General features: G+C 53.1%; 9 protein-coding genes across 9 annotated transcripts; 7 read left to right on the top strand and 2 right to left on the bottom strand.

Annotated features, from left to right (window-relative positions):
* Positions 1–35: 35 nt before the first annotated feature.
* CC1G_02398 (hypothetical protein) lies at positions 36–368 on the top strand (the record flags this gene model as incomplete). Its single annotated transcript, XM_001830895.2, has 1 exon — positions 36–368. The coding sequence occupies one exon, from the start codon at positions 36–38 to the stop codon at positions 366–368; it is 333 nt and encodes a 110-aa protein (XP_001830947.2).
* Positions 369–1076: 708 nt separating this feature from the next.
* CC1G_02397 (hypothetical protein) lies at positions 1077–4826 on the top strand (the record flags this gene model as incomplete). Its single annotated transcript, XM_001830894.2, has 5 exons — positions 1077–1119; positions 1170–1520; positions 1569–3772; positions 3831–3951; positions 4009–4826. 5 exons carry the CDS (start codon positions 1077–1079, stop codon positions 4824–4826), a joined length of 3537 nt encoding a protein of 1178 aa, XP_001830946.2.
* A 2153-nt stretch (positions 4827–6979) lies between these two features.
* CC1G_02396 (hypothetical protein) lies at positions 6980–8208 on the top strand (the record flags this gene model as incomplete). Its single annotated transcript, XM_001830893.2, has 5 exons — positions 6980–7037; positions 7093–7162; positions 7222–7427; positions 7489–7706; positions 7774–8208. The coding sequence occupies 5 exons, from the start codon at positions 6980–6982 to the stop codon at positions 8206–8208; spliced, it is 987 nt and encodes a 328-aa protein (XP_001830945.2).
* Positions 8209–9343: 1135 nt separating this feature from the next.
* On the top strand, positions 9344–11295 carry CC1G_02395 (hypothetical protein; the record flags this gene model as incomplete). Its single annotated transcript, XM_001830892.2, has 4 exons — positions 9344–9371; positions 9428–9562; positions 9616–10254; positions 10306–11295. Exons 1-4 carry the CDS (start codon positions 9369–9371, stop codon positions 11293–11295), a joined length of 1767 nt encoding a protein of 588 aa, XP_001830944.2. The 5' UTR covers positions 9344–9368.
* Positions 11296–11700: 405 nt separating this feature from the next.
* On the bottom strand, positions 11701–14847 carry CC1G_02394 (hypothetical protein; the record flags this gene model as incomplete). The annotated part of the gene is made up of 6 exons (XM_001830891.1): positions 11701–12108; positions 12173–12816; positions 12870–13340; positions 13403–13567; positions 13621–13998; positions 14166–14847. 6 exons carry the CDS (start codon positions 14845–14847, stop codon positions 11701–11703), a joined length of 2748 nt encoding a protein of 915 aa, XP_001830943.1.
* A 532-nt stretch (positions 14848–15379) lies between these two features.
* On the top strand, positions 15380–16407 carry CC1G_02393 (short-chain dehydrogenase/reductase SDR; the record flags this gene model as incomplete). The annotated part of the gene is made up of 2 exons (XM_001830890.2): positions 15380–16064; positions 16148–16407. 2 exons carry the CDS (start codon positions 15380–15382, stop codon positions 16405–16407), a joined length of 945 nt encoding a protein of 314 aa, XP_001830942.2.
* A 633-nt stretch (positions 16408–17040) lies between these two features.
* CC1G_02392 (mitochondrial chaperone BCS1) lies at positions 17041–19630 on the bottom strand (the record flags this gene model as incomplete). The annotated part of the gene is made up of 2 exons (XM_001830889.2): positions 17041–17507; positions 17854–19630. 2 exons carry the CDS (start codon positions 19628–19630, stop codon positions 17041–17043), a joined length of 2244 nt encoding a protein of 747 aa, XP_001830941.2.
* A 1123-nt stretch (positions 19631–20753) lies between these two features.
* On the top strand, positions 20754–21680 carry CC1G_14289 (hypothetical protein; the record flags this gene model as incomplete). The annotated part of the gene is made up of 5 exons (XM_002911713.1): positions 20754–20888; positions 21084–21111; positions 21211–21244; positions 21538–21556; positions 21675–21680. The coding sequence occupies 5 exons, from the start codon at positions 20754–20756 to the stop codon at positions 21678–21680; spliced, it is 222 nt and encodes a 73-aa protein (XP_002911759.1).
* A 1419-nt stretch (positions 21681–23099) lies between these two features.
* On the top strand, positions 23100–24870 carry CC1G_02391 (hypothetical protein; the record flags this gene model as incomplete). The annotated part of the gene is made up of 4 exons (XM_001830888.2): positions 23100–23172; positions 23224–24020; positions 24092–24358; positions 24478–24870. 4 exons carry the CDS (start codon positions 23100–23102, stop codon positions 24685–24687), a joined length of 1347 nt encoding a protein of 448 aa, XP_001830940.2. The 3' UTR covers positions 24688–24870.
* Between the last annotated feature and the right edge of the window lie 1233 nt (positions 24871–26103).

The raw sequence follows: 26103 nt of genomic DNA, 5'->3' as shown, positions 1-26103 counted from the left end.
CATCCAAACAACCCAAACTCATCTGCCAAGACACGATGAAGTTCTCCTCTGTCATCCTCGCACTCGCTCTCACCACTACCGTCATCTGCACTCCCCTCCGCTACACCCCATCCTCATCCTCGTCAGACACCCGTGACGCCAGAGCCATCGTCCGCTCCCTCCTCCGAGAATACGAAGACTCCCTGGAAGCACGCGCAGGCTGCACAGCCAAGTCCCTCCCCAAGCGCAAATGCGATGTTAGAATCTGCAGTGGCTCATGCGTCCTTCTGCCATCCGGCAAGGCGTGCAAGTGGAGGACTAATAAAGCTGGCCTGATTGAGGGCGTGCCGCAGATGTGCATTAATGAGTGTGGGTGTGTTGTTTCGTAGATAGTTTAGGAGAGATTGTAGCGTGAATATGGCTTTTATTTGTGCGATGAATTCTGGATGTAATATTTTGTCCATCTTCGTGCACACCGTCTGCCGATGCTCGATGCTCCGTCCTCGTTGTGCACTTGCCTTCCGACGATCATAGTGCAATGCCTCAGGGGGTGGCAGTGTTCGGCTGTCGTGGTGCCGTTGATCCGACCCCACGGTCCTTGACTCGAAGAGCGTCTGACCAAACGATATCTTTTCAGTTTGCGCTTCCGTCTTTCTTTCCTCCAGACTGAGCTCGCTCACCAGAGCGCCTACATTCCCCAAACTTTTCTTCAAATCTCTATCGAAGACAGGTTCTTGGTGCGCTTCATCCTGCGCACTATACTGGAAAGGCTATAAAACTAATCAAATGCTAGATTTACATCACAACACCAGATCTATTCATTTCGTTTTCTTGAACGGTTGAATCCGTCTTTTTTCTGGAACCTATCCAGCTCAAACTAGACACCAAACCACACATCCGCTCGAAAAAACATGGGAAAAAGCGGAAAAGGCAAGAAGAACCACAATGGCGGCGGTGATAGCAGCCGTGGAGGACCACCCACCCGCGGCCGAGGAGGATTTCGCGGTGGAAGGGGTAGAGGCCGTGGACGAGGCGGCGGCGGCGGCGGCCCAGGCGCAGGATTCAGTCGAAAAGGAGGAATGAGTCATGCAACGAGCATGCTCGCAGACGATCTCTACATCATGGATCGAATGTTCCAAGGTTCGCTCCAAAAATCAGAATTTAGGCGTTTGATTTATGGTTTACTACAGGTCAGGGTCCGTCGAACCAGCATTATAATAACAACTCGAGGACTGCGACGCCTACCCGTGGAAGAGGTGGAAGAGGACGAGGTCAGCCGACGTACGATTCGCCGTACAATTCGAGTCCCCGCGGTCGCGGTAGGGGAATGGGAATCGGCTCGCCACTCTCGAAGGCTCCTGCACAACGCTCCAACGCACAACCATCGTTGTCGAATTTATTGAACTCGACACGACCTCTCCTTCGACCTGTCATTTTTGTGCGTTCAGAGCACACTCGTGTTTTGTTTGCGGAGGAAGACGAAGACGAGGACGGGGCTCTGATCATCGAACAAAAGGAAAATATCATCGTTGTTGACCAAGGTTCGTTCATTTACTCCTCACTATACAATTACTAATCTCCACGTCTAGATGTCTCAGAAGACGTCAACGAGCAACAATACATGACCCACGCTCCCACAGCAGACAAGGTCTTCCAAGTATTCAGTGGTGAATTTGATCAAGGGCTCCACTCTCACGAAGACGATGACGGCGACAACGAAGAGCTAGAGGAAATCGATTTCTCTGATCTCTCGCGTCTCATGGACACCTCCAACACCGGCAAGAAGACGACCAAGGTGAAGGTCAAGGCTATGCCTGATTTCGAAGAGAGGCAGGAACAATTCACTGGAGTATACGTTCGTCCCGAGTCTCAGATGGACGACCAGCCGTCTGCGGTGGCGGAAACCACTACTACTATCACGACTACAGCAAACATGCAACCAGATACCCCGACCCGAGACGTCACCGTCGAGCTCGGTCAACCTCACGGAGCCACGGCAGCCATGGAAGTTACTGAATCCACTACTGTCTCTACGAACGTTGCTGGGGATGTCACAGTCACCACCGAGTCTGTGATAGTCATCCAAGAAGCACCTCCCGCTGCCTTCCCGGAACGCGCATCTACAAGCAACGACGACGTCCCCGCTGCTGCCATGGCCGTGGACGACCCCGAACCCTCAGAAGTCAAAGAAGCCGAGCAAGAGGCAGCAGTCCCACTCGCTCCTCCCAGCCTCATCTCTGTCACTCCCGGCGAACCTCTCGCTGCCCCTTCCGCAGCCGATAAGGACGTGAAAGAAATCGACATGAACCCCGCCGCCGAGCTCGCGCCTCCCAGTTTCATCGCTGATACTGGTACCGATCCGGCGCCCAGTTTCATCATCGATACCGACCCCGCACCCATCGACCACCTCGGCATCGACGTCGAGATTGAGAAGCCGAGGATACGCACCCCGTCGCCTATCGCCGTTGATCGCGAAGACGATGATGATGATGAGGTGATCGTGTATGTTGCGCCTCATCCTCGGAAGAGCGCTATTGGGGTGGACGGAAAGGAGGTGAAAGAGGAGGGGGTGGAGGGGGTGAAGAAGCCGAGCGAGGTACCGGCGTTTACGCCGTACGAGGGTCTGGGATTGGGGTCTATTGCAGCGGCTGCGGGGTATATACCGCCGACGGTAGCGTCGCCACCACCGAAAGACATATCCAATTTCACATTCTCATTCTCTACTCCCTCCAAATCCACCCAACCCTCCTCCTCATCCTCCACAGCGAGGAGACTGGCAGTCCCGCCCATCGCCACACCGCGCATGCAAAAAGCCTTTACGGCGAAAGAGAAGAAGCTGTTGAAACGTCTAAAGCAGAAGGAGAAGAGGAAAGGCAAGGGTGGTAAAGGGGGCAGAGTGAGTTTTGGTATGTTGGGAGCGATGATGCAGGAGAGGGAGTTGCATGAGGAGTACGAGTTTGAGGATGGGTGCGATAAGCGATGGGCTGAACGGAGGAGGGGGGATTCGGATTTGGATTGGGGCGATGAGAATTCCGATGGAGAGCCAACAACAACTACAACAGCAGCAGTAGCAGCAGCAGGAACATCGAAAGATGGAATTTTCGGACCCCCGGTTGACGCGAGCGATATGCAAGTCGATGAAGACGTTGATCTGGACGCTATGAAGCAGTTTGTGAATGGGATGATTGGCCGGAATGCGGGTGTGTACACGACGTTTGGAGATTTGGAGGATGAGGAGAGGATTAGAAGGGAGGATGAGGAGGAGCGGGAGGGGGTGGAGAGGGGGAGTAGTGGGGAGAGTGGGAGTGAGGATGGTGTTGGTGAGGGTGATAGCGACGAGGATGGAGAGAAGGATGGTGTTAGGGGTGGGGAAGAGGACGATGGAGAGGATGATATCCTGACGAAGGAAGAGAAGATGTTGATTGAAGAGTTTGATCGGGCTGCTAGTTTGGATGATCGGGACGACGATGAAGACGACGACGACGACGAGGATGAAGAGGATGAAGATGAGATCGAGTTCAACGATGCGCTGGAGATGGCTTTGGAGGACGATGACGACGACGACGACGATGATGATGATGACGAGGATGAAGAAGCCACTCCGAACACCAAGTTTGCTCGTCGTCTGAAGAAACTGCGTGAACGCGCTAGGACGTATGAAGGGAAGGGTAAAGCGCGGGCCTATGACGACGACGACGATGAGGAGGATGACGATGTCTTGCATCGTAACTTGTCTTGGGCTATGGATGAGGACGATTTGGAGGAAGAGAGCTACTTGATTGCGAAGGTCCAGGTACGCACGGTTTACCTTTCCTTTCCCTCCAGCCCGGAAGCTCATTTGCAATTTGTAGGATATGTTGGACGAAAACCAGGATATCCTGGATTCGCGCAACAGGAAGGAAAGGAAGAAACTGTTCAAGGCTATCACGAATGGAGAGTTTGATTACGAAGATGATTACTTCCCACAAGCTCGTACGTTCTCCTCGCTTTACCACCTTCTGTACAGCAGGACTGACGTTGGTGCCTTAGGACGCGGAAAAGACAAGCGAAACGCCGTACCACCCGAGCTTCGCGCTCTATGGGACAAAGACCGAGCCAAGAAAGTTGCCTATAAAGCTCAACGCGAAGCTGAGAAGCTCGCCCGCGCCGCTGACCCCTTCAGCGTCAAGAAGGGCGGGAAGAAGGGGCGCAAAGCCATGCTCGCCGCCGCTTCCCTCCCCGCCTACTCCAACCCCAACGACGATGAGGTCAACGAAGATGATGGACCAATCACAACCCTCCTACCCGCCTCGAACCGAATAATCGACATCTCCTCTCTCATCCAGATGATCCGGCGCTTCGTAGCCGACGTGGGCGGCAACACCACGATGAGCCTCCCGCCGACGTCGAAGGAGACGCGGAAGAATGTGCATGAGCTGGCGATTGCGTTTGGGTTGAAGAGTGTGAGTAAGGGTAAGGGTGAGGCGCGGTATGTCACGTTGAGCAAGACGACGCGGACGGGTGTGGGGAGGGTGGATGAGCGCAAGGTGGCGCGTGTTGTGAAAAGGGCTGGCGGAGCTGGTGCGAGGGGGAATGATTTTGGTGCCCGTGGGGACTACTATGGGAATGGGAATGGAGGGAAGAAGGGAGGACCGAAGGGACATGTACCGAAACATAGGGAGGGCGAGGAGGTGGGGGGCAAAGCGCCCAAGATTGATGCGTCGAATGTTGGGTTTAGGATGTTGGCGATGATGGGGTGGGCGGAGGGGCAGAGGATTGGCGGTGTGGGTGGGGGCGATGGGTTGGCGGATCCGTTGGTTGCCATTGTGAAGCATTCGAAACTTGGTTTGGGTGCTTCGAGGGTTTAGGGCTTTCAATGGCCTCTCTAGCAGTCTCTAGCCCGCTACTCTGTTCCCCCGTTTCGTATGTATCGGTTCCGGTTTTGACACTTTTTTCTACCAGGCACAACTTCGTTGTTTGTATGGATAAGTATGGTCTAGATCTCTACGACCTGACTTTGGGCGTTTTTTGACCAGGGCTGGAAGTGGTTAGTGTGTATTGCCAATTAGTATGTGTTGGACGGTGAACTGGCCCCTACCGCCCGCTCTAAAGTTGCGCTGGATTCAGATGATTTTGGATCCCTCTGAGCACTCCGCTTTCTTCGTCCCTCTACTCTGTTCTACCAGGCACGACTTTGGTGCTGCTTGTACGCATATGGTCTAGGTGTTTATACGACCTAACCCTTTTTCGTCGTTGCACGTTGCACGCCAATGATCTCCCGTGAAATGTGGGTTAGGAAATAGTAAGAACTGTGTATACAGGTGTCAAGGGGTCGGTTTGTCTCCTGGGTGTCTACGATGACCAAATGCTGCGAAACGGAACACGGCGGACATGGACATGGTTTATCTCTGAGACTTCACGACGGTCCCTTCTTTCACGTTTTATCGCAGAGGATGTACACAATCCGAGTCGCTCACCGCTTAAAATCCATTGAGGACAAATTTCAGACTTTGGTCGAAGTTAGGTTGAACTTGACCTTGGAAACGAGGATTTCGGCTCAAGAAGTTTCCTCCAGTTCTCGTTGGGTATTTCTGATATATCGTTGAAAATGAGAAGGTGAAGAAGACGAGGAAATTCAACGTTCAGGCCTCGGGTTTCAAGAAGATCATCTGCGAGAAAAGATAGAATCTATCAAGGGTCAAAGCGTTTCACCAGATAGGTATAATGAAATCCGGCTTCGTCGGGCCTTGGGTGCGTGGGTTCTTACCGTCGTTGCTTGGTCTTCAACCATTGCGTTATTCTTCAAGAAGGTGAGCATATCTACTGGTGGAAAAGAACAATCTAATTGGCTACATATGCACTCGCACCGTGTGCGTTGGACAGAAGGGTAGCAAGGGCAACATTCAATGGAGAGAAGGGGATCATATCGACCATCATCATGACCAGACGAGGTGAACGAATGGTTTACGTTAACTCTTCTGAGAAGTGAGAGAATTATTTATGTTATGTATACCGCCCACAGAACATTCCTGTACTTAGTGTGAGCTTGTGACAGACAGTCCGTCACTCGATTTGAATGGAGGAGAAATGAAGATTCCGGGCCAAGTACGATTCATTAATATGGTCCCCCGGGAGCAAATGTTCACTTAGGGTTTCCAGGTACGAACCATGGGCAAGCGGCCAGGGAGCAATTCGAGAGAGATTCCTCGAAAAGGAACTTAAAAAAAAATGCCCAAAAAGGCTGAAAAAACACCCAAGAAATCAAAATTGATAAACTCGAAGAAGTCGCTTCCAAAGTTCCGGGATGGTCTGGGGATATTTTTTGGAATTCATCAACGGCGACCTCCAGAGAGCGCCCACAACATTACGGTATTCGGTTCACAGGCCCCGCGCTCGCCTGTCACTCTGTAGTCCCCCATGGCCGACCTGGCCACTGGCATCGTTCTTCTCTTCCTCTCTTTTTCTTCTGGACTTTTACGATCCCGACGTGCAGTTTGCCCCGTGGATGCACTTGGGCCTCGCTGCTGACCCCTACGGCTGACAACATTCGAGTTCAAACGTTCAAGGCGTGTTGGAGGAGCGGCTGCTTCTCACTTGGCCACTGGGTTCTTTGACGAGTTCTCGAAATCGACTAGCCACGCAGTGAAGAACCACCCATTGCGTGTCCTTCAACAGACTTTTACGACACCCCCTGCCCCCACATATACGGGACTTGTTAAACGGGAACCTTAAAGGCTTCACGTACGCCCATCTCCTTCCTTTGCTTTACGCCCCGTGGAGGATAGCCCAATGGCACTCAACTACATCTTCGGTGAGCCTTTCGCACTTTTCGTCTGATCTTCCTTTTCGGCAGCTGGGGAAAGTAGACGAGGGGAACAACATCATTAACGAGTCTGTCTTGATCTCTATAGCCATCTTCATTTCACTCCACTTCCTGGGGATTGCCACGACATGCCTGCGGCTTTTTCATCGGATCCAGCGCCGTCAGCTGTGGTGGGACGATTTCTGCGCGTTCATATCGATGCTCGGAGAGGGGTTGATTATAAGCAATTATTTCTTACTGGGACTCAGGCCCATCGGTGAGCAGCCATGGCTATGCGCTGGACATCGAACTCTAACAACGGTTAATTGTAGACACCTACCCTGAAAGGGCGCGATCCTACTTCACATATTCAGCATACCTGTGGACTCCGATAACGATGTGGTACGCTCTCCATGCCGCGAGGTTATACGTTCCGTATCTAACGATTTTCGAACGTTCAGGCTAGCGCGAATCAGCATCCTGACGGCGATGATTCGATTAGTCCCCGCCGGCCGCAACCAGCTCATAACCAAGATCTCCACCGTCGTCTTCTGGCTCATGATCACCACCATCGTATTCACCAGAATCACCATGTGCGGCGTGCCCCTCCCGCAATTCCTTGCATGCCATCCACAGCCAGACTACGAAGTAGGACTTAGTCTCGCTTGTGAGTCTCCATTTTAACAGCTTTCCTTCCCATGTGCATGTTGCTGAAATGTACCTGGTAGTTGGCCTTATCGGAACGGCGTGGCTTGTGGGTTGGCCCTTGTATCTCCTCTCGCGGATGAAACTTGCTGCGTTTGAGAAGAAGATTATTCAAGCCTGTTTTGCGAGCGGCGTTTCTTTAATCGCGCTCGATATCGCCCACGCCACTGCTCTTCTAATGGTGCGAGCCTCAGCGTACAAGAAGCACTACGAGGCGCTTAATACCACGGGGAACCTCATCGTAAGCATCGCCATTGTCTTGTCTTGCCCGTGGAAATTTTTGACGTGCTCAAATGCCGGTGCTTTAGGTCATCGTCTCGGTCTTGTGCTGCAACAGTCTCGTCCTTGCCACCTATGTTTACCGTCTATGGCGTCAACGGAAACAACGACAAGCTGAAGCCGAGGCAGGGGAAGAGTCGTCCTCGGAGCCAGAGTCCTCCTCAGAGAAATGTGCGTATTCCCACCTCCCTCAGCCACCTTATCGTACATCCGTCCTGATTCCCATCTCCTCGTCTAAAGATACCACAGAGAGAACAGGTCCTACAGCCACCACACATGGAACGACGATGACAACTTTTGGGACGCATACAACAGGTATCTACACGTCCATTGGGGACCTCACGTCTATCCAAACCAACGGCGCCAACAACTTCTCGAGTGCCAATACCTATTCAGTATCTGGCGCGACGCCCCCACAGGATACATCGACAAAGGGTGCTCCTCTTGTCGTCAGCGTATCATGATCCCGCTATTCCTAAGATTAAGGAAACACTAGGTAGCTCACATACCCATATAGCCTTCGTTGGCATCATACTGGAAGACCGGGACAGGCGGTCGTTGTACTTTGGCTCGACCTGCTGCCAGCCTCCGAGTCACCTCAGCACCGAGCACTGTTTTATACTGTACTCCACCCACTCCCGACCATGGACTCACTCCTACATCATGGACACTCGCACAAAATCGCTTTCGTTATCCCCCTTTCGCTTTGTTACGCTTTCCGAGTCTATCATTATATCCATCGCTTTCGTTCTTCTTGACTTGTGCTTTTGCTTTTATGGAATCACATCTGGTTCTTGTAGATTTTAGTCTGAACGTCATTTGTACTGCTACATACATACCATTCACATCTTGCTATCTTCTTTTTTTTTCAGTATCTCCGGTACTAGATCACTGTCGTTACGTTTTAATACATTTGGGGTTCTCGTGTGGAAGGTGGGCAAATCGATTCTGAACGTGGTAATGAAGTGCGCATTGGAGGTGAGCATCCAATACAACCCAGATCGAAATTCGAACCGCTGATCCTATGTATAACTTCCTAGGCTACTCCGGCCTGTCTATACTCGCATCAAATAACGACAGGTACCTCCCCCACCTACCCTCGTTCCACGTACAAATCTCCTTCCACCCCTCATTTCCAACCCCTAACGTATTCCTAAACCAGATTAAGTATCCGACAAGGTTGAAGTCGGCAAACGTAGGTTCACGGCCCATCACAAACTGGGGTACGACTTGTATCCCTCCAGATCCGTCTCCATCCTCCGAACACCCGGAATCTCGCATCGACTCGGACTGAGAGCAAGCGGAAAACGAAATCGCCGCCTCATCCTGAGGCGGCTGAGGCGTTGAGGCGACTTTGGCTTTATTTGTTGTAGCACGAAAACCAAACAAAATTTTATTTGTTCTCTCGCTCAAGCACAACGCCCACGCCGTCGTTCGTTCTTCTTATCTGTCCTCATCGTCGACGCCAACGTTACCGTACACGCCCGTGCAATAACCACTGAACACCTGGTAAGCGAGCATTAATATCATTCCTGGTAAGTGTCTCGATGTAAAAATGACCTCGGATTTGCTGATAAAGAGCTCCCTGCACTTGACTAGATGTAACCAGCTTCTGGGGCTAACGATGGTATGTCTTCAGTCAGGCCTTTCATCCGTGATTTAATCCAAGTGCCCTTCTCCCAGATTGCATTGATAGCCCTTTTTCTGCTTATGTCTGCGACGATGGAGAGGGCGTTCAAATGTCAAAGCTGCCACGCCGTTCTGGCACCTCATATCTCCAGTCCTAAGTCCCAAAGGCCCGGCGAGGAATATGTTGTTGTGAGTCTCTTGCCCGCCCTTTCAAGCCGTGTTGTTACTCACTGATTTGACAGTGTAACGGATCCAAAGACTCCCCGCACGCGACTTGGTTTAGGTGGACGTACACCATTGCCTACCTCGAAACCACTGTCCCCGCCAACTCCCTTCCGCCTTCCATGGGCCGAACTCCTCCCGTCCAGCAGCAGTCAGCGACTCCCCCCGCCCAGCAGCATTCAGCGACGTCCACGTCAACGCTCGCCGTCCTAGGCAGTTCCAACGACTCCGGGAAGGCCTGCACCATCGACAACTGTTCCCACCGGCCGAACTTACTCTGTCGCAACCGAAAGTGCGCACGTCATTGCCGTGCGGGTGCAGAGCCTTGTGGTCTGAAGGGCCATGCACCTAAGGATATGACTCCTACCCCTGCCCCCGCTGTCCAACCAGCTCTCGCGCCTTCGGCAACCCTCCCTGGACCTGCCCACACTCAAGATCATGCTCCGCCTCAGCCCATGGGCGGTGCGAGGGCTCCTACCACCTCCGCGCAAGCTATGGCTGCCAAGGAGCCCCGTTTTTTCTCGCAGATTGTCCCGGGTTACGCGAGCAAGCATAACGACGAGCAAGAGAAGCGCAAGAAGCGCCAGCAGGAGGAGGCGGAAAGGATCGCTAATAAGACGAAGACGGAGAATACGGTGATGATTACTGCTTGGGTGAAGGTAATGTACATCCTTTCTCTTCATTCATATATAGCTAATGTATGTGGACAGCCCGGCATTCCTCCAATCGTCGCTGCTCACCAACAAGACTGTGTTCTCACTTCCCTGACCCTCACAAACGACATCCTTGACAGTGTCGGACTTGGGGACGCAGAGCGATACTGCATTTACAAGTTCGAGCGTCGCGTCTTTATGTCCGTTTCCGCCAACCCACCGTTCGTCACACCACTTCCGTTGACCAAGACCAAGGAGATTTTTCTGAAGTCCCTTGACCTTCGAGTTGAAGACTGTTACCAGCTTAACATCCATCTCCATTCCCTCCCAGGGAGTTCTGCTCAGGCCCCTGACATCCGCTCCAACTTGCCCCAGGAGCGGAAGGCTGTACTGGCCAAGCGTGATTCCCGTCTCCTTTCTCGAGGCACTCCTAGTCCCTCTTCCCCCACTGCCTTTTCCCCGCCAATGTTGCTTGCCAAGCGACTCTACTCCGATCTCTCCCCATCGACATCGTACACTTCGGGCCCCAGTTCCACCCTCGCACCTGCATCAGTCGCTGAGCCCACCGTTCGCCCTTCCACTCCCGATGCAGAGAGCTTTGTCGACCTCACCAACCTCGAAGACGACAACTACCCGACCCCTCGCCCACTCAAGAGGCTTGCTTCAACCTCGAAGCACGTTGACAGATCGACTCCAACTCCTCGCATGCCCAAGAAGGAGAAGGTGTGGCCTAGCGACTTTAAAGTCTGCGAGGTTGTCGAGCTGTTGGACACGCTCTACGCGGGGGGCCTGTCGGAGGATGAACGTGCCAAGGCATTCTGGGATGCGACCCGTCTTCCGTTCAAGAGGACGACTGCCCGGGAGGCCTATGTGCGTTGGTTTACGGCTACCGATGAGCAGCGGGAGTATTGGCGAGGGCGCACGGTACCCTGGCAAGAATTCCAAGACAAGTTCAAGCTCCCGTCGCAGAAGCGGAAGTCGTTCCTTCAACGCGAGGCAAGACGTTACAAGCAAGCGGAGCGACGAGCAAGATCTTCTTGGGGTTGAGGAAAGGCTCGGGAGCCCTCTGCTTCGACGGACGAGGGAGAATACACCGGGACGGACGAGGAATCAACCTACTCTCAGTACGCCGAAGAATACGAGGGCTTAACGAGCCATCCCGAATTCCGCCCCGAAACTTATCACCACTCAGAGTTCTATTAATCCCATTCAGTTCAAATTCCCGTCAGCTCTCTCTCGCGCATTTTCTGTCTTTTTTCTTCTGTTTTTGTCCATGTTGTCTCGTGTACGTTCCCTTTTTTATTCCACAATTTCTCGGCGGTACCTTTTGTCCCTCATATCGTTGTCTCGCATTGGACTCTGTCAGCATCATCATCACTTTCTTTATTGTTGTGTAGCTAGTATGTAGTGTAGCCTGTAGTCTTTGCATGTATTGTGTAGTTTAGGTGTCCTTTATGAATAGATAATTACATTTGGATTTCGTTTGAGCTTCTGCATCATATACCTGTTTCGCATGAGGATCATCTCGTCTAAGAAAAAGTCGTAGCGCTCCGGCGTCATTTCACGGCAGATAGATTGGAAACCACCAAGCCATGCGTTGGTTTGCTCTGCGATTGACGTGTTGAAATACCATTCCTTCCCTCCTTCTCCACGCAGCTCTGGAAAGAGATGAGGATTGCAGTGCTCTTGGCAGAAGGTGTCGGTTTTTGAATGCTTGCACTTGAAATGGAAGACGTCAACAGCAAGGCCCGTGTTCTTGAACGCATCGCGATCCTTGACGTGTTTGGCAAGATTGCAATTGTTATCGAATATGATATGGTCTGGGAAGGGATGTTGTTTGAACGTCCGCTCGATGAAATCCTTGGTTCAATATTTTATATATCAGGAACATTTAATCACAATTGACAGCTAGGTGACCACTCACCGCACAGGCAGGCATCGACTCCGCAAACAGAAAGGTCTCGCGAGCGAGAATAATACCACATGGACATACTAGAATCTGCTCATTGTGAGTCCATGCACGTCCAAATTGGGCCTGGAGAATGTCTTCTGGGAGGGGAGTGTCTTGTACATCAGTCGTTTGCTGTCCAACCGTTGCCTCCGCTTGTTGGGCCTGCGTCGGTGGTTTGATAGTGGCTTCGAACGCCTGGCCATCTACAAATTCAACGGTTATTTCGTCATCACTAACACCATCCTCACTACCGTCTTCATCGCCATCCACGTCCCTATCCTCTCCTGGAGTGCCAACGTCCACCGATGCTGCCTTGCTGTTCTCCTTGGCCATCCGGGATCTCTCCTTCCTTCCTTTGTTTGGAAAGTTAGCTTCGGCAGTGCGCAGGCGATGAAGTTCCTCGGTATGGCGGTGGCGCGCATCTGCACATGTTCTGAATCCCTTTTCTGCCTTGGTTTTGCAGCCTTTGACAACGCACGTAGCACCCTTGTCCGCATGCTCTGGACAGTACTTGTCGTTGCGAATGTTGGCGAGAGGGATAGGGCAGTGAGGTTCCCGACATCGAGGGCGTCCAATCGTGATCCCATCCATGACTACTGCTGATACCTGATAGCCAGCTAGATTGGGCAACATTAGTTGTGAGAGTGATGAAGTTTTCAACAGCACGCACCTCGGGTATCCGTTGCAGGGTAGAGGCGCACACACTTGGAACATGCATGCCCCAGAGCAGGTTGACCAAAGTCACGGATCTGCTGGTTCCTTTGGCGCACCGCACTGTCGAAGCGATTGGCCTGCTCTCCATCGTGAGGCACCACCAAAGCGGTCTTCTCGTGAAGCTGGTAGAATTCCAGAAGGCTCGAAAGGGTAAAGGCATCATAGACGTGCCTCCCGCTCAGCGAAACCTCGAAACCCCATTCCTTTGGGAAGTTGGATGTAATCTCGTTTGTAAACATCTGCTTGTATGTCGCTGCGCAATTACTTGCCGACATCCAGGCCAAGTTCATGTTGGCCTTCCACATCTGAACGAGCCTATATTCCACGAAATGGTGGTCGGCAACCTGCAATGCGTTTGGAAGTTGGTCGTAGTAGCGACGCTCCTGATTCTGAACGGAATAGTCATGGAAATAGGTGGTCTTGCAGTCTAAATTCCGTGCCATATGAATCAATTAATCCAGTCCACTCTTTTGACGACATGAAACACACCAAGGCACTTCAAATGGACACACCAGGTTGGTACAGGCCCATGTGAAAGGGTATACAGGATTACTTTTCGCTGTTCAGCAACCTGCATCTTTCGCCCTTTTGACGTTCGGTTGCATCCAGGGTTGAGGCACATTTGCGACGGTGGCCATAGCGCTTTCTGAAAGGCTGTTGAAGACGAGATTAGTGGTACTGCATCCGATATAAAATTTTCGACGCACGGAATCCATTCTCTACACCATGGGTCAGAAATGTACGTCGGATCTCATCATCATCCAGCACGGGAAGCTCCCATATCATTGCCCCCATGTGTTCCCAGCACTGCTCAACCTCCTCCTCCGACATTCCACAGCTTTTGATGAGGAACTGCACTACACTTGGGGGTAAATCCTGAGGGACCTCGTTTGGCAGTGAAGTTGGGGGTTGCGCCAAAATGATCTCGTCCCGGCAATAGCGCGAAAAGAGGATGTAACGCGTGAGTTTTTCCAGTATCTTGTCATCCCCGTAGGAGGACAGGGCTTGGAAGACAGCATCCATACTCCTAGCAGACTTGGGCCGAGGATAGATATGAAAATGGATTAGGATTCGGTCGAAGACAGCTATGGACAATGATCGATGAACTACGAACTACGGTCGGCGCTGTTGTCAACCTGGAGTCCGCGCCAAGTAAACCCTAAAAAAAAACAAAGCCAAAGTCGCCTCGACGCCTCAGCCGCCTCGCGGTGAGGCGGCGGTCCGAGATCCCGCACTTTCTGCTCGGACTCACCGTCGGAGGAGGCTGACATCGACATCGACATCGACCCGACTTCATTCCGCCTAAACCAACCATCAATCCTATCCAATCCCTCCCTAAACACCCTCCACATCTCCAAACTCTTTTCACCAGACAGCTCCGCCAACATCCCTTCCTCGCTGTCCATCTCACCTCCGTAATAAAGCATACACCGCTCCTTGAGGTAATGGCGCTGGCTCTCGGGATGGAGGATCGTCACTACCAGAGGAAGCAAGAGTAGGATACCGGGTTTGAGAGCCTGAAAGGTTGCATCGGCGAATGCGGCTTGGAGGGTGTCTGTCCCGTCTGGTATGAACTTGGGCTTTGCGTATGTTGGTCGTCTGGGTGGTGCGGACTGGGACTTGGAGCCCATGGTAGACCACTTCTCATCCAGATACCTCGCAATGTCGAAACAACCCGCGACAGCAACGTCCGTCTCTTCATCGTAGATAACTGGAAGCGTGTACTGCTCACTTCCATCTGCATTCCCCTGACCGCCGTGTGTGGGCTGCTGCAACCCATATTGCTTGTTAGTAGGCTCTATCTCGGGGTAATCGATCCATCTCGTCGCGTAGGGAATCCCAGTATAGTTGAGCATGAGTCGGGCTGTCCATGACCGGTGGTCCCAGGTTAGTTTAGGTTCTAGAGAGGAGGTGAGGTCGTAGAAGATGATCATGCTAAAAGTCGAGGGTTAAAGTTTCTCCCTTGGTTTCCCGAAACAGGGAAAGACAGAACCACTTCAACAAACCTCCCGAGATGCATAGGAGCGGAGGTTTCAGACCGTCTCCAAGAGGATCCAAGAGGAGTCGGCATCCCTCGGCCCGGCCAAGCTGGGCGCCTGGGTTGGGTTTAGCGCCCGCCCAAGGTCCCTCCCCAACTCGCTTTGAGGGTGTGAGGGTATCTGGGGTGCGGCGGAGGATTGAGCGATTGACGTGAGCTTACTTGGAATTAGATAAGATAACCGGAGGCAGACTCGAGGCTACGTCGTGTTCAATCAGCTGATCCCCCTACCCCTAAAAGATGTCATGGAAGCAATTGGATTAATATTAGACTGGATTGGGGATCCCGGTAAAACATTCCTTTCACCCCAACCAACGGGTTCTTTAGTCTTTACTCCAGGTCACCTCTTCCCCACCATCCATCTCCATCTTCCATTATCTCTACTTTCCCAGATCTTGGCACCCCTTCGTCCTCGACCTCATTGCACCATGTCATCCCCCTCCTCGACCCAAAACACCGGCAACGACACAAACCCGCGACGTCCCACCCGCAGCCTCAAAGGCCGCGTCGCCATCGTCACTGGCGCAGGCTCACGCTCCACAGGCATAGGCAACGGACGCGCCTCCGCCATCCTTCTCGCCGAATCTGGGTGCGCCGTCGTCTGCGCCGACCTCAACCTCTCCTGGGCCTCCCAAACCGTCTCCATGATCACCTCCGAATTCGGTGTCACTCTCGACGAGGAGGGATTTAAGTCAAAACCCAGAGCCATCGCTGTCCAAGCGGACGTCTCGTCCGAGGAGGACTGCCAACGCGTCGTGCGGACGGCGGTGGAGACGTACGGCCGGTTGGACATCCTCGTGAACAACGTCGGTGTGGCGGGGCCCGTTGGGACCGCCGTCGAGGTGTCCAAACGCGACTGGGAGAGGGGTATGGAGGTTAACGTCACCGGTATGGTGTTGATGGCCAAGTACGCTGTCCCTGCGATGGAGCGGAATGCCAGGGACGATGTGAGTGGGAGGGGGACGATCGTTAATATGAGTAGTGTGGCGGGCTTGGTGGGCGGGAACCCGATGCTACTCTACCCGACGAGTAAAGGCGCGATTGTGAATTTGACGAGGGCGATGGCGGCGCATCATGCGGGGAGTGGGATTAGGGTTAATTGTGTGTGTCCTGGTATGTTTTCGTTTCGGTGTCGACGGGTTTGGTTTTCCGTGTTAACTGTAAACGTTTACATGGACGAATAATTGGAATTTTAGGGATGTTGTACACGCCGATGCTCTATAGCGGGGGTATGAGCGAAGAAACGCGTGAGGCGCGGAGGAAGAGGAGTATACTCCAGACGGAGGGGAATGGGTGGGACGCCGGACTCGCGGTGAGATTCCTCGCCAGCGACGAGGCGAGGTGGATAACGGGTGTCATACTCCCTGTTGATGCGGGGTATACGGCTGCGCCCCATGGAGGTGCTGAGGAAAATAAGGTCTTGACGAAGACGCTGATGGTTTCGTCCAAGTTGTAGTCATCCGTAGTTGTGGTCATCCATAGACTGTAGTCATCCATAAGCTGCCAGTCATGTATATTGAATCATGAAGGTTGGCTTACAGTTTTAATTTATTGCCCAACGCCCATCTCACAATCTCCGTGATTTCGTCTATAGGATAATCATAAATGAATTGAAAGTATAGAATATAGTACAGATGGGTGAGATGTGTAGCAAAGGCATGTCGTACTAGAACGTGAACGTGAATTGGGAATGTTGCGAGAATGGAGTCGAAATGTCGGGAGTGGAATGGGACTGTCGAAAGCGTGAAAGAGAAGTGAACTGGGAAACGGAAATGGGAACTTGAATGGGAGTGGAATGTCGAGTGTATGTGGGGTATTGAGGCTGAGACCTATAGCAAGGGAGTAGCAGAGTTCGAGAGATGACGACGACGAGGACGAAGTGGAAGTTGAAAGCAGAGAACACTTGAACGACAACATGAAGCCCAAGAAGACAACACGAAGAAAGAGATTTGGAGTGATAGCACAGACGGGGAGAAAGGACCATATAGGGAGTGAAAAGCAAGAAAGGACAGGGGAGAGAGAAAAGCACTGTAAGAGACGAGAGGCGACATCATCTGGAGGAGAACATGTAAAGCGCCACACGAGGAACTCAAGGCAAAGCATCTGACCAGTTCTCCTTATCCTCATCGTCATCCGAATCGGACTTCTTCTCTTCCTCAGTCTTATGCTCTTCCTTCTTCTCTTCCACCTTCTCCTCTTCCTTCTTCTCCTCAGCACTATCACCACTCTTCCCCTCCCTCTCCTCCCTCTCCTTCTTCCTCGCCTCCTCCTCTTTCTCCCTCAACTTCTGCCTCATCTTCTCCAACTCCTCCTCTTTCTCCTTCTCGGCCAACTTGGCCTTAATCTTCTCCATCTCAGCCTCCTTCTCCTCCTGCTTCTTCTTCTCTTCCCTCTTGAGGAGCAGTTCTTGACGACGCTTCTCGCGGAGCTGCTTCTCGCGTTCTTCGCGTGCTGCTTTTTCTTGCGCAAGTTTGACGCGGAGAGCGCGTTCGGAGGCGACCCATGACTCGATGTTGGAGGCTGCGAGGTGAGGGTTGGATTTGTGCTTTAGGAGGTCTGTTGGGGAGGGAATAAGGTTGGTTAGCGACAGTTCAAAGAGGTAACGCCAAGGGAGAGATAAGATAAGATGTGATCCTATCAGGAATAGATCCGAAGCCGATCCGGCGACGTCAAAAATCAGATGAAGACATTTCTTCGAGGTCAAGAAAGCATGGACTCGACACGTCTTTTCCCTTCCAACCACATCATCGCCCACATGCATCGACCGTCGACATGTCAAACGACGATGGGACCCCCATGAACGTCGAGCACAGCGCCGAGCACGACCACAAGAAATAGACCAATCACCCGCACCCAACCGAACATGAACGTGAACAAAAAGCATTAGAGCGCATATACTCACATCCTTGCAACCCAGCAACGCTAAACTCCTCCTCAGGCACCCCATCCGCAAACTTCTTCGCCAGCACAGCCAGCGTCTTCTTATCGAGCGGAGCAGCAGAATGACGGCGGGAGGCGATATCGTCCGTAGGCGGGGGTGCGATGTACGCTGTATTGCCTTCTCCAAACTTCTTGACGTGCGGTCTCGACGACGAAACGGCGGCGGCGGCGGAGGCTATCGATGACGATGCGGAGGATGTCTTCCTAGATGCCGATGTAGACGACGCGGGGGAGACCGAAGGCGTCGATGATCCCGACGAAGAGCCGAATGGCAGCGATAATGAAGAGGCGGAGGAGAGAAGGTTCGAAGCGCTCGAGGCGATACTCCACACGCTCGATGTCGACGGGCTCGAAGGGACGCCCGTCGTCGGTACTGGGGGGTTGGGAGTGAACATCCGGCTCTCAACCTTGATATTCTTTAACGCCTCATCCACCTCGCGCTCGCGCCTCTTCTGCGCCTCCCTTGCATCCCGACGACGCGCCTCAAGCTCTCCAGCGCTCAACGCCCCATCCGAATCCACATCCTCCACCTCATCTTCATCACACGCAGGGAAGAAGTTGCGGAACAACGCTTCCGCCTGCCACTTGCTCGCATTCTTGAACTCTATCCAGACGTCCATGCGCCCGGGACGGCGGAGGGCTTCGTCGAGCTTGTCGAGGTGGTTGGTGGTGGCGAAGAGGAGGCGGCCTTCGGAGGCTGCGACGCCGTCCAGGGCGTTGAGCAGTCCGCTGAGGGAGAGGGTGTTGACGTCCGAGAGGTACTCTCCTGACCGACCGCTCCTACCTCCTCTACGGCGGCCTGAGCCGTAGAACGAGGAGAATCCGGATTGCTGCTCTTGCGGTCCTTCGGCGTTGTTGTTGTTGCCACCGTTGTTGCCGTTATTGTTGTTGTTGTTGCTCGACCCTAGGATCTCTTCCTCGTCGTCTCGCGATACGCTACGGGTGAAGGCGGCGTCGAGGTCTTCCAGCAGAACGACACATCGAGCCGGGACGCGGCCCATCAAACTCGTCAACGTCGAGTCCGATATCCACGAAGCGCTCAGGGAGACGACGTAAATGTCCAGTTGGAGGTATCCGGCGAGGGCGTGGATGAGGGAGCTCTTGCCCGAGCCTGGGACGCCGTACAAGAGATATCCCCGGCGGAAAGGGATACCCCGGTCCGCATACCACTTCTCTGATCGCAAGAAATCCTTCGCGTCGTCGACCAACATCTCCTTCACACCCGGGTTGAGCACGATAGAGCTCAAAGGGCGCTTCGCCCTCGAATCCGTCCACCTCCACGACCCGTGCGCATCCGCAAAGTAGATCTGGATCCTGTGCACGCACTCGGCCTCGTACTCCTTCTTCGCCTGGAGGACCAACTGTTTGAGGATATTGTTCGATCGTGCGATGACGCTTATACTGATCATCTCCGAGTTGGTGTCGTGTTTTCGGGAGCGGCGGACGCGGAGCCAGTGCCCGCGGAAGAAGATGGTGTGGGTGGTGTCGTAGGTGGGCTGGAAGACGATGCGGGTTTTGGGTTTCTCGATGGGGTCTGTGTCGTCTTCGCCGTCTTGCCCGTGATGGGAGTAGCCCCGTTCAAAGTGGGCGTTGTATGCCTCCCATTCGCGTTCTGCTTCGTCCCATTCTTGGTCGGCGGGGCTGCCAAAGGTGGAGCTGGTGGATGTGGACCCGGAGCGGATGGTCGTTTCGAATTCGCGGGAGCGTTGCCACTCGGGCCTCCTGGAGAGCCAGAGCATGAGCCAGTCGTAGGGGTGTTCTTCTTCGCAGAAGTGTGCCGTCAGGAAGAATGCTAGGGTTGGTTGTCAGTTACCAGTGTCATGGATCATGGGTTGGAGTGGGAGGGAGATGAGAGTGGGAACGGCTGGGCTGGGCGCCCGGGCACCAGGGTCCGATAATGTCACCTTACGGGGCGAGATAAGCGCTGTGGCCACTCGCTACCGCGGGCGCAGGTCCCAATTCCGAAATGACTCATGCAGAGTCGGAACGATAGGAGGTGGCAACACTTACAGTTGACGAAATGCGACCTGGATAGGGGAGTCAGTTTGGGGTTGGTTGCGAGAGCGGTGGGGGGAGCAAGAGGACGTACCAGGCGCTACTCGATATTCTGCGAGCTGTCTCTACTGTCCCACCGAGCACGACAAGCTTCATGCCGTCGACGACGGACGACCCTCCCATGAGCGGTTGAACGAGCGACTTGACTGCGTCCATTCCTCTTCTCTCGTCTTCTTATTGCTGTGGTGTGATTTGTCGTTTAATGAGGAGAAGCGAGAGAGCCTATCCTAGTCAAGGTCAGAGCGTTAGAAGCGTGGTGGCGTACAGCAGTAGTAGGACAGGGGGCCAGACGTACGAAGCGCTGGGTTTGCGGGTGCGGGGATGGATTGGAATGGAAGAGGAAGGCAAGAGTAAATGAGTCGGTTTGGGGGGTTTTTGTGTGCTGTTAATGAATCAGGCAACCACGTAAGCCGTTGCTGTGGTTGTTGCGCAGTGTTGTGAGCGAGCGCTAAATGGCGGTGTGCTTCGGGTTTGAATAATGCGGGGTTGGGGGTGTGTGGCTGAGGTTAGGCACGGGTCACCGCCCCCTGTTGTGCTGTGAATGTGAATTGGGGGTGGGTGGATGGCGGTGGACAAGGTTTCTTTGTGTTCTCGCTTGGTTTTTGACGAGTGTTGAGGAAGAAGCTGGGACAGGCTTGCGGGGAATGGAAGCTCGTTGAAGATAAGGGGCGCTCCTGGTTGTTGATATAAGACTACTTGGGGTGACGTGGACAAGGAGTTGGGTCAGATGATGGGTATCACAACTCGCTGCGGCTGTCGTTCAACGGTGGACAAGCTCAATGGTGTAATCGACTGTCGCCACTCGGAATGACGACGACAAGGAACCCAGTGCACAGTGCACACCACTTTGTATTCCCTTTGGCTGATGGGAGAAGGAAAAAGGAAATGGAAGAAGGGAGGTTGAGGTTAGAGGGATGCCACGAACACTGGGGCGTGGTGCCGGTGCGTTGTGTGGGTGTGGGTGAATTCGAAGTCGGAAGTTCGCGCTAGAGGGAGAATGACAGGTGCTTAAATAGGTAATGGACCGGAGATGGGGGCGTGTAAGCCCTGGTATTAGTGCACTTTGCGGGGATAACTTTATTTGTTGGAAGGGGAAACTGTGAGTATGTGTGTTATTGAAGACGGGAGTGGTCACAGGTTCACAGGTCGGTTGGTCGGTATGACGGTACGTAGAGCGGGTCTTCTGGGTGAGTATGGATGACTAGGACTTTGGGGTCTTCCGATTCGGTTCTTTTGATGCGTAGTGATACTTGGATTGGTGAAGGGAGGCTCGCAGTCACGGTGGTGTGTTGGAAGCGGTACGCTGCGGGCGCGTCACGCGTGTGTTCTGAGTCTCAGTATGGCAATATTCGTGTTTTGCCGAGGGTTGTGTGCTGTTGCCGCCGGTGGCGGGTTCGGTACGGTGTCAATTGCTTGCTCCCTTTTAGTCGCGTGTGGCGGCCCCTGGCTGCGGGAGCGCTCGCAGCCAGCCTGCTCCATGAGTCAACCGCGGGTAGCTACTTACTAGTAGAGGATGTATGTACGATGACAATGCACTATAGTATACTCCCCCAGAGGATCCTAGTATCCCTATCTGATTCTCTTCCGATAGGTCCTTGTGCGATGACCATGTTCGTTTTCACTGCCTCGCCGCCGGGGTGGCGGTTACATATACCTCGAAGAGTTCGTGCTTCCCATCCTTGTACTCGTAACGCCGAACATCATCATTGACCTATGTAATGTCTATAGCAATAGGCCAATGACATAGCTCTCAGGGGGTGAGAGTGAAGTAAGTATCAAGTAATCATCGGATTTGTCGGCGAATGCTTCATTGACACAAGCTTCGCTTTTGACATGGATGGGCGAAGCGCCCGGAAAGCTCTTCGATTCAGAGGAACTTGAAGGGTTGTTTGTGGATGGTGTCCGGTTGTCTGAGTGGCCGTGTTATTCAAGTCAAGTGATCGCTCTGCTGGTTTTCTTTCTTGGTTCGTACTAGGTTTCGTAGGTCGTGGTTTCGTAGAGTTCTTAGCTCCGGTCTGCAAGGACTTGTGAATCAGACCCGAGATTTGACAAACGAAGACTTCTGACGATGGACTTGTGATAGAAGACGGCTCGGACGGATTTGGTCATACACAACGATTATGGACTGGTGATATCTAGAAGCGTCAAGACGGTGGACTGGCGATGATTCATAGTCGTAGTCGGGGCGGGTTGGGGGAATCGGGATTCGGGAATCAGGACGAGTCATGAACAGTAACTTGATAAGGGTAAGTAAATGTCTTTGTTGTAGTTGGGTTTGTTGGGTTGTTGGGCGGAGCGGAGCCGTATAGTTGAGAAGTCAATTCGGAGGATTGAATCCCTATTACGCTGTGTTACATGTGCAGCAACTTGAATGCAGCATTTCTGGATCCGATTCGTCAGGTCAGGTGTACATGGTTAATTAGGTGGTCTTTGAATCATCGGTTGCAATGGCCGATTGGGCGGTTAGGAGTTGGAGAGAAGACGAGTTGTTAGAGGTGTGGTTGTGCATTATACTAGTAGTTGGATGGGCAGAAAGCCCACGACGGTGGTGAAGTGGCTGGTTTAGGCGATCGGAACACGCTCTAGCGCTAGCATCAAAGCCGCCCGAGTGGCTCCACCGAATCTGAAACTCTCCCGTACTTCAACTTCAAGTTCCCGCTGTTGATTAAATTTAAACCTTCGAGTGTATCGTCCTCACTGCGGCAACGGAGCTACTGGTATCATAGTCCACACTCCTCCCACGACCATCTACTTGGAGGTTATTTGTATTTGTATATGATCATCTTCTACGACCTCACCTCCTGTAGGCTAGAACCCAGGCTAACCTGGGACCACCGGTCATGGTCAACCCGCCGACTCATCCTCAACTACCAATACCGGGATAGACTACTACCCCGAGATAGAGCCCACTTACAAGAAATATTGTTTGCAGCCTGCACGGGGAATGCAACTTTGACATGATTGACACAGTTGTAGAACTCGAGGACTCCTATCGTAGGATGTTCTCCGAGAATGTGAGTACCCTCGATGGTTGGAAACGCCGCAAGAAGAGAATCTGCGAATGAGATGAACCCTGCTGCGATCAATCCCGCAGTCGCAGATAACATAAAAGGCTTGACGAATTCTGCACTCCAAGTAGGTAACACTCTCACCATGGTGCCCGTTGGTCGCCAGTTCTCCATCACGACTCTGGCATCGCCTGCAGGCGCTTATTTCGACTCTGGTGGTGAGTTAGGTTAGGGTTAGAAGTCGTCATGCAAAGGTGGCGGTGCTATAGCGACGCTTCTTGGCGTCAGAGCTCTCCTCTCGAGGGGGAGACACACTATCACTCTTATTTCCTTATCACACACGGGATACCTCGCTCCAAAACGGTTCATGGATCCTCCACTTCAAACACCCGAGACACCACCACCCAGAGCCGACGAAATATGCGACAACGTGATGACCGACCCTCCACCGCCTTACCCTGATCCTACCCGTCCCCGCCGCCAACATCGAGGCACACGACGCCCAGGGAGCAGCCCTCGCTTGCAGACTATCCAGCGACTATCCTCCACAGATTCATACTCGGACTATGAAGGCGGCCTAAGACAGAATCTGTCGATGAGTGCATCCTCGGGGCCTAATACCGACGACGACATCGAAGGCGACGAACGAGACCGCGCAAGAATGTTTTTGACGCCTTCGCCGTTACTGCGTACGTCCAACATGCATCACCACCACCACCACCACCACGACAGACAGAGAGCACGCTCGGTGTCGCAGATGAGCACGCTGAGTGCTGCGCCGTCGCTGGCGCAGACGGTGTTGTCGTTGTTCCAGGTGGACCCGGAGGACGAGGAGGGAGGGATCTTTTTGCCCGAGGAGGGGATTGATACTATGGCGGATGAGCATGGGGATAGAGGATCGTTGCATTCGATGAGGCACGAGTTTAGCTGTTTCTCGTTGGCGAGTTGGGAGAGGTACTTTAGGCCTATGGGCCGTCCTCTCTATTGGAGAGCACTCGTCCACCTTTTGGTCATCAATTTCCCCTTTGCTCTGGCTGCCTGGGTGTATCTGTTCGTTTTTACCTTGGTGCGTCCCCTCTTCCATCACCTTCCAAGATCTCATTGCTTATCTCCCGTTCTTTTGTGTTCTTTTGGTAGACGGGCACAACAACCCTCGTCGCTCTCCCTCTAGGAGCCTTGCTATGTTTCCTCAACCTATTAGGCGCACGAGCCTTTGCCCGCGCCGAACTGGAACTCCAAACTCAATTCCACAGCCCGCTGTCATACCCCACACCATACCCTCCCCGCCCCATCTTCACGCGCTACCGCGAACTCACAGCGCAGGAAATCGAGTCTGGGCGTATGCCCTACTTGCGCACTGGCCTCGTCAAGGAACGGTCGTTCTACAAGAATGCTTATTCAATGGTATGTTCCGTGTTCCATGTTCCATGCCTTGCCCGGGCGATATCGATTCGTCTCGATCTACCTCTAGTCTAGACCTAGTACTAACAACTCTTCTTTCTCTCGGGTTCTACGTCATACAGTTCACAGATCCAACATCCTACCAAGCCCTCTTCTACTTCATCGTCATCAAACCAGCGATCACACTCGGTCTCTTGCTCTTCGTTCTCGTGTTTGTGCTGCCGTGTTTGGTTTTGGTTCTGCCCGCCCCAGCGGCCCTTCGAGCGGTCAGGAAGTTGGGGAAATGGCAGGGGAATGTGGCGGTTGAGGGGCTTTATTATGCTGTAAGGTAGGATTGGTACTAGTGGATGGTTGGATGGGAGATTGGTGATGTATCGTTGGTTGGGAATTGGTGTCGTATCGTTGGCTGCGGGTTTGGTGTTGTATGTTGGTTGGGTCATTGGTATCATCTGGTTGGCTGGGCGAAGGTCGTATGTATCCTGCCCCGGAAATTACAAAAGATTATGGTTATTTATTGATTCGTCTTCAGAGGCTGGACTAGTCTATCATCGGAGCACGCATCTCATGTACGTGCGATTTCCTAACAAAGGGCGTTGTTCCGCATTGGGTTCCGGGTTAACCATCAACAGGGAGATCAGTGTCAGTCTGAGTCGTCGACTGGCGGAAGGCTGCTGGTTGCGGTGAATGTCTTGCCAGATGGTCTTACGCACCTCAATGACGCTGCGTACGTGCGCATTGGAAGGCATATCTAAGATGCAAATGGTGGTGCGGATTCTCGAGGGTTGCATAGTATGCCAGCCTGTGCAACGTCCTCTTTAGACGGATTCAGTTATTTACCCTGCGCAGCCGCAGTCGTAGACTCGCGCGCCCTTCCCTCTCTGCCCAGCCTTTTGCACAGCGACTTTGTACACTCCCGGTTGGCGTTGAACGTTGGATGATCGCTGTCGGTCCAAATGCCAGTTTCCTTTGGTCAGGAGACTGTCTCAGTTTGCGAGCTCCCGGGCGCGGAATCCTACTGACGCCGAAATGGGCTGTATTCTCGCAACCTCAGTCACTGCCTTCGGTGTAGGAAGCCTAGCCAAGGTAACGGCTCCTGGGACGACCACTACAGCCTCCTCGCCAGGGACGGAAACACCGTCAATATCCTTCCACGACAGAGACACTGTGGTGGACGAGCTCGTCCTCATCGAGGAAACGAGCTCGACCTACCAACAATATCCGTTAGCGCCCAAAAGCCGGCATCAGATGTACGTCTCTCTTATTTTGTCTGTTGGACACATTTGCTGCGTCGATTTTGGGTAGTTAAAGGGTCGCCTGAAGTCACTTTTACTCTACGGAGCTTTCTTCCCCAGTTTTCTCTCTATTCGACTTTCTGTAGCTCGTAGCTTTAAACATTTGGGTGGATGTTGTGCTTGCACAACATCCGTGGACAAGATGAGGTTGAGTGATCCGGAGGCGGCGCACCCTGTTTGGCCTGAAAGGTCAGACCAAACAGCCTCGTCTTCCTCGTGCCGATGAGAGATACCATCTCTCATCTTCTCGTCGTTCTCGAGAGGTCCTCATCCTCTCCACTCGTTCCTCTCTCGTCTTCGCGTCCCACCGCTCCCGCCTACCACCAGCGCCTACGCTTGGCCATCCAGCCACGGTTGCCCCGGCTCGGTGGTCATCTGGGCGTTCCGGCCAGCAAGCTGGCCCCAGGCAACACCAAGGAAACCTGATTAGGTTTACTTGGCTTCACGCTTCGTCAC

This window comes from Coprinopsis cinerea (genome assembly GCF_000182895.1).
Source record: "Coprinopsis cinerea okayama7#130 chromosome 3 map unlocalized cont3.3, whole genome shotgun sequence".
Taxonomy (NCBI): Eukaryota; Fungi; Basidiomycota; class Agaricomycetes; order Agaricales; family Psathyrellaceae; genus Coprinopsis; species Coprinopsis cinerea.
Note: the sequence above shows the minus strand (reverse complement) of the source record. Positions and strands in the feature narration are given on the sequence as shown.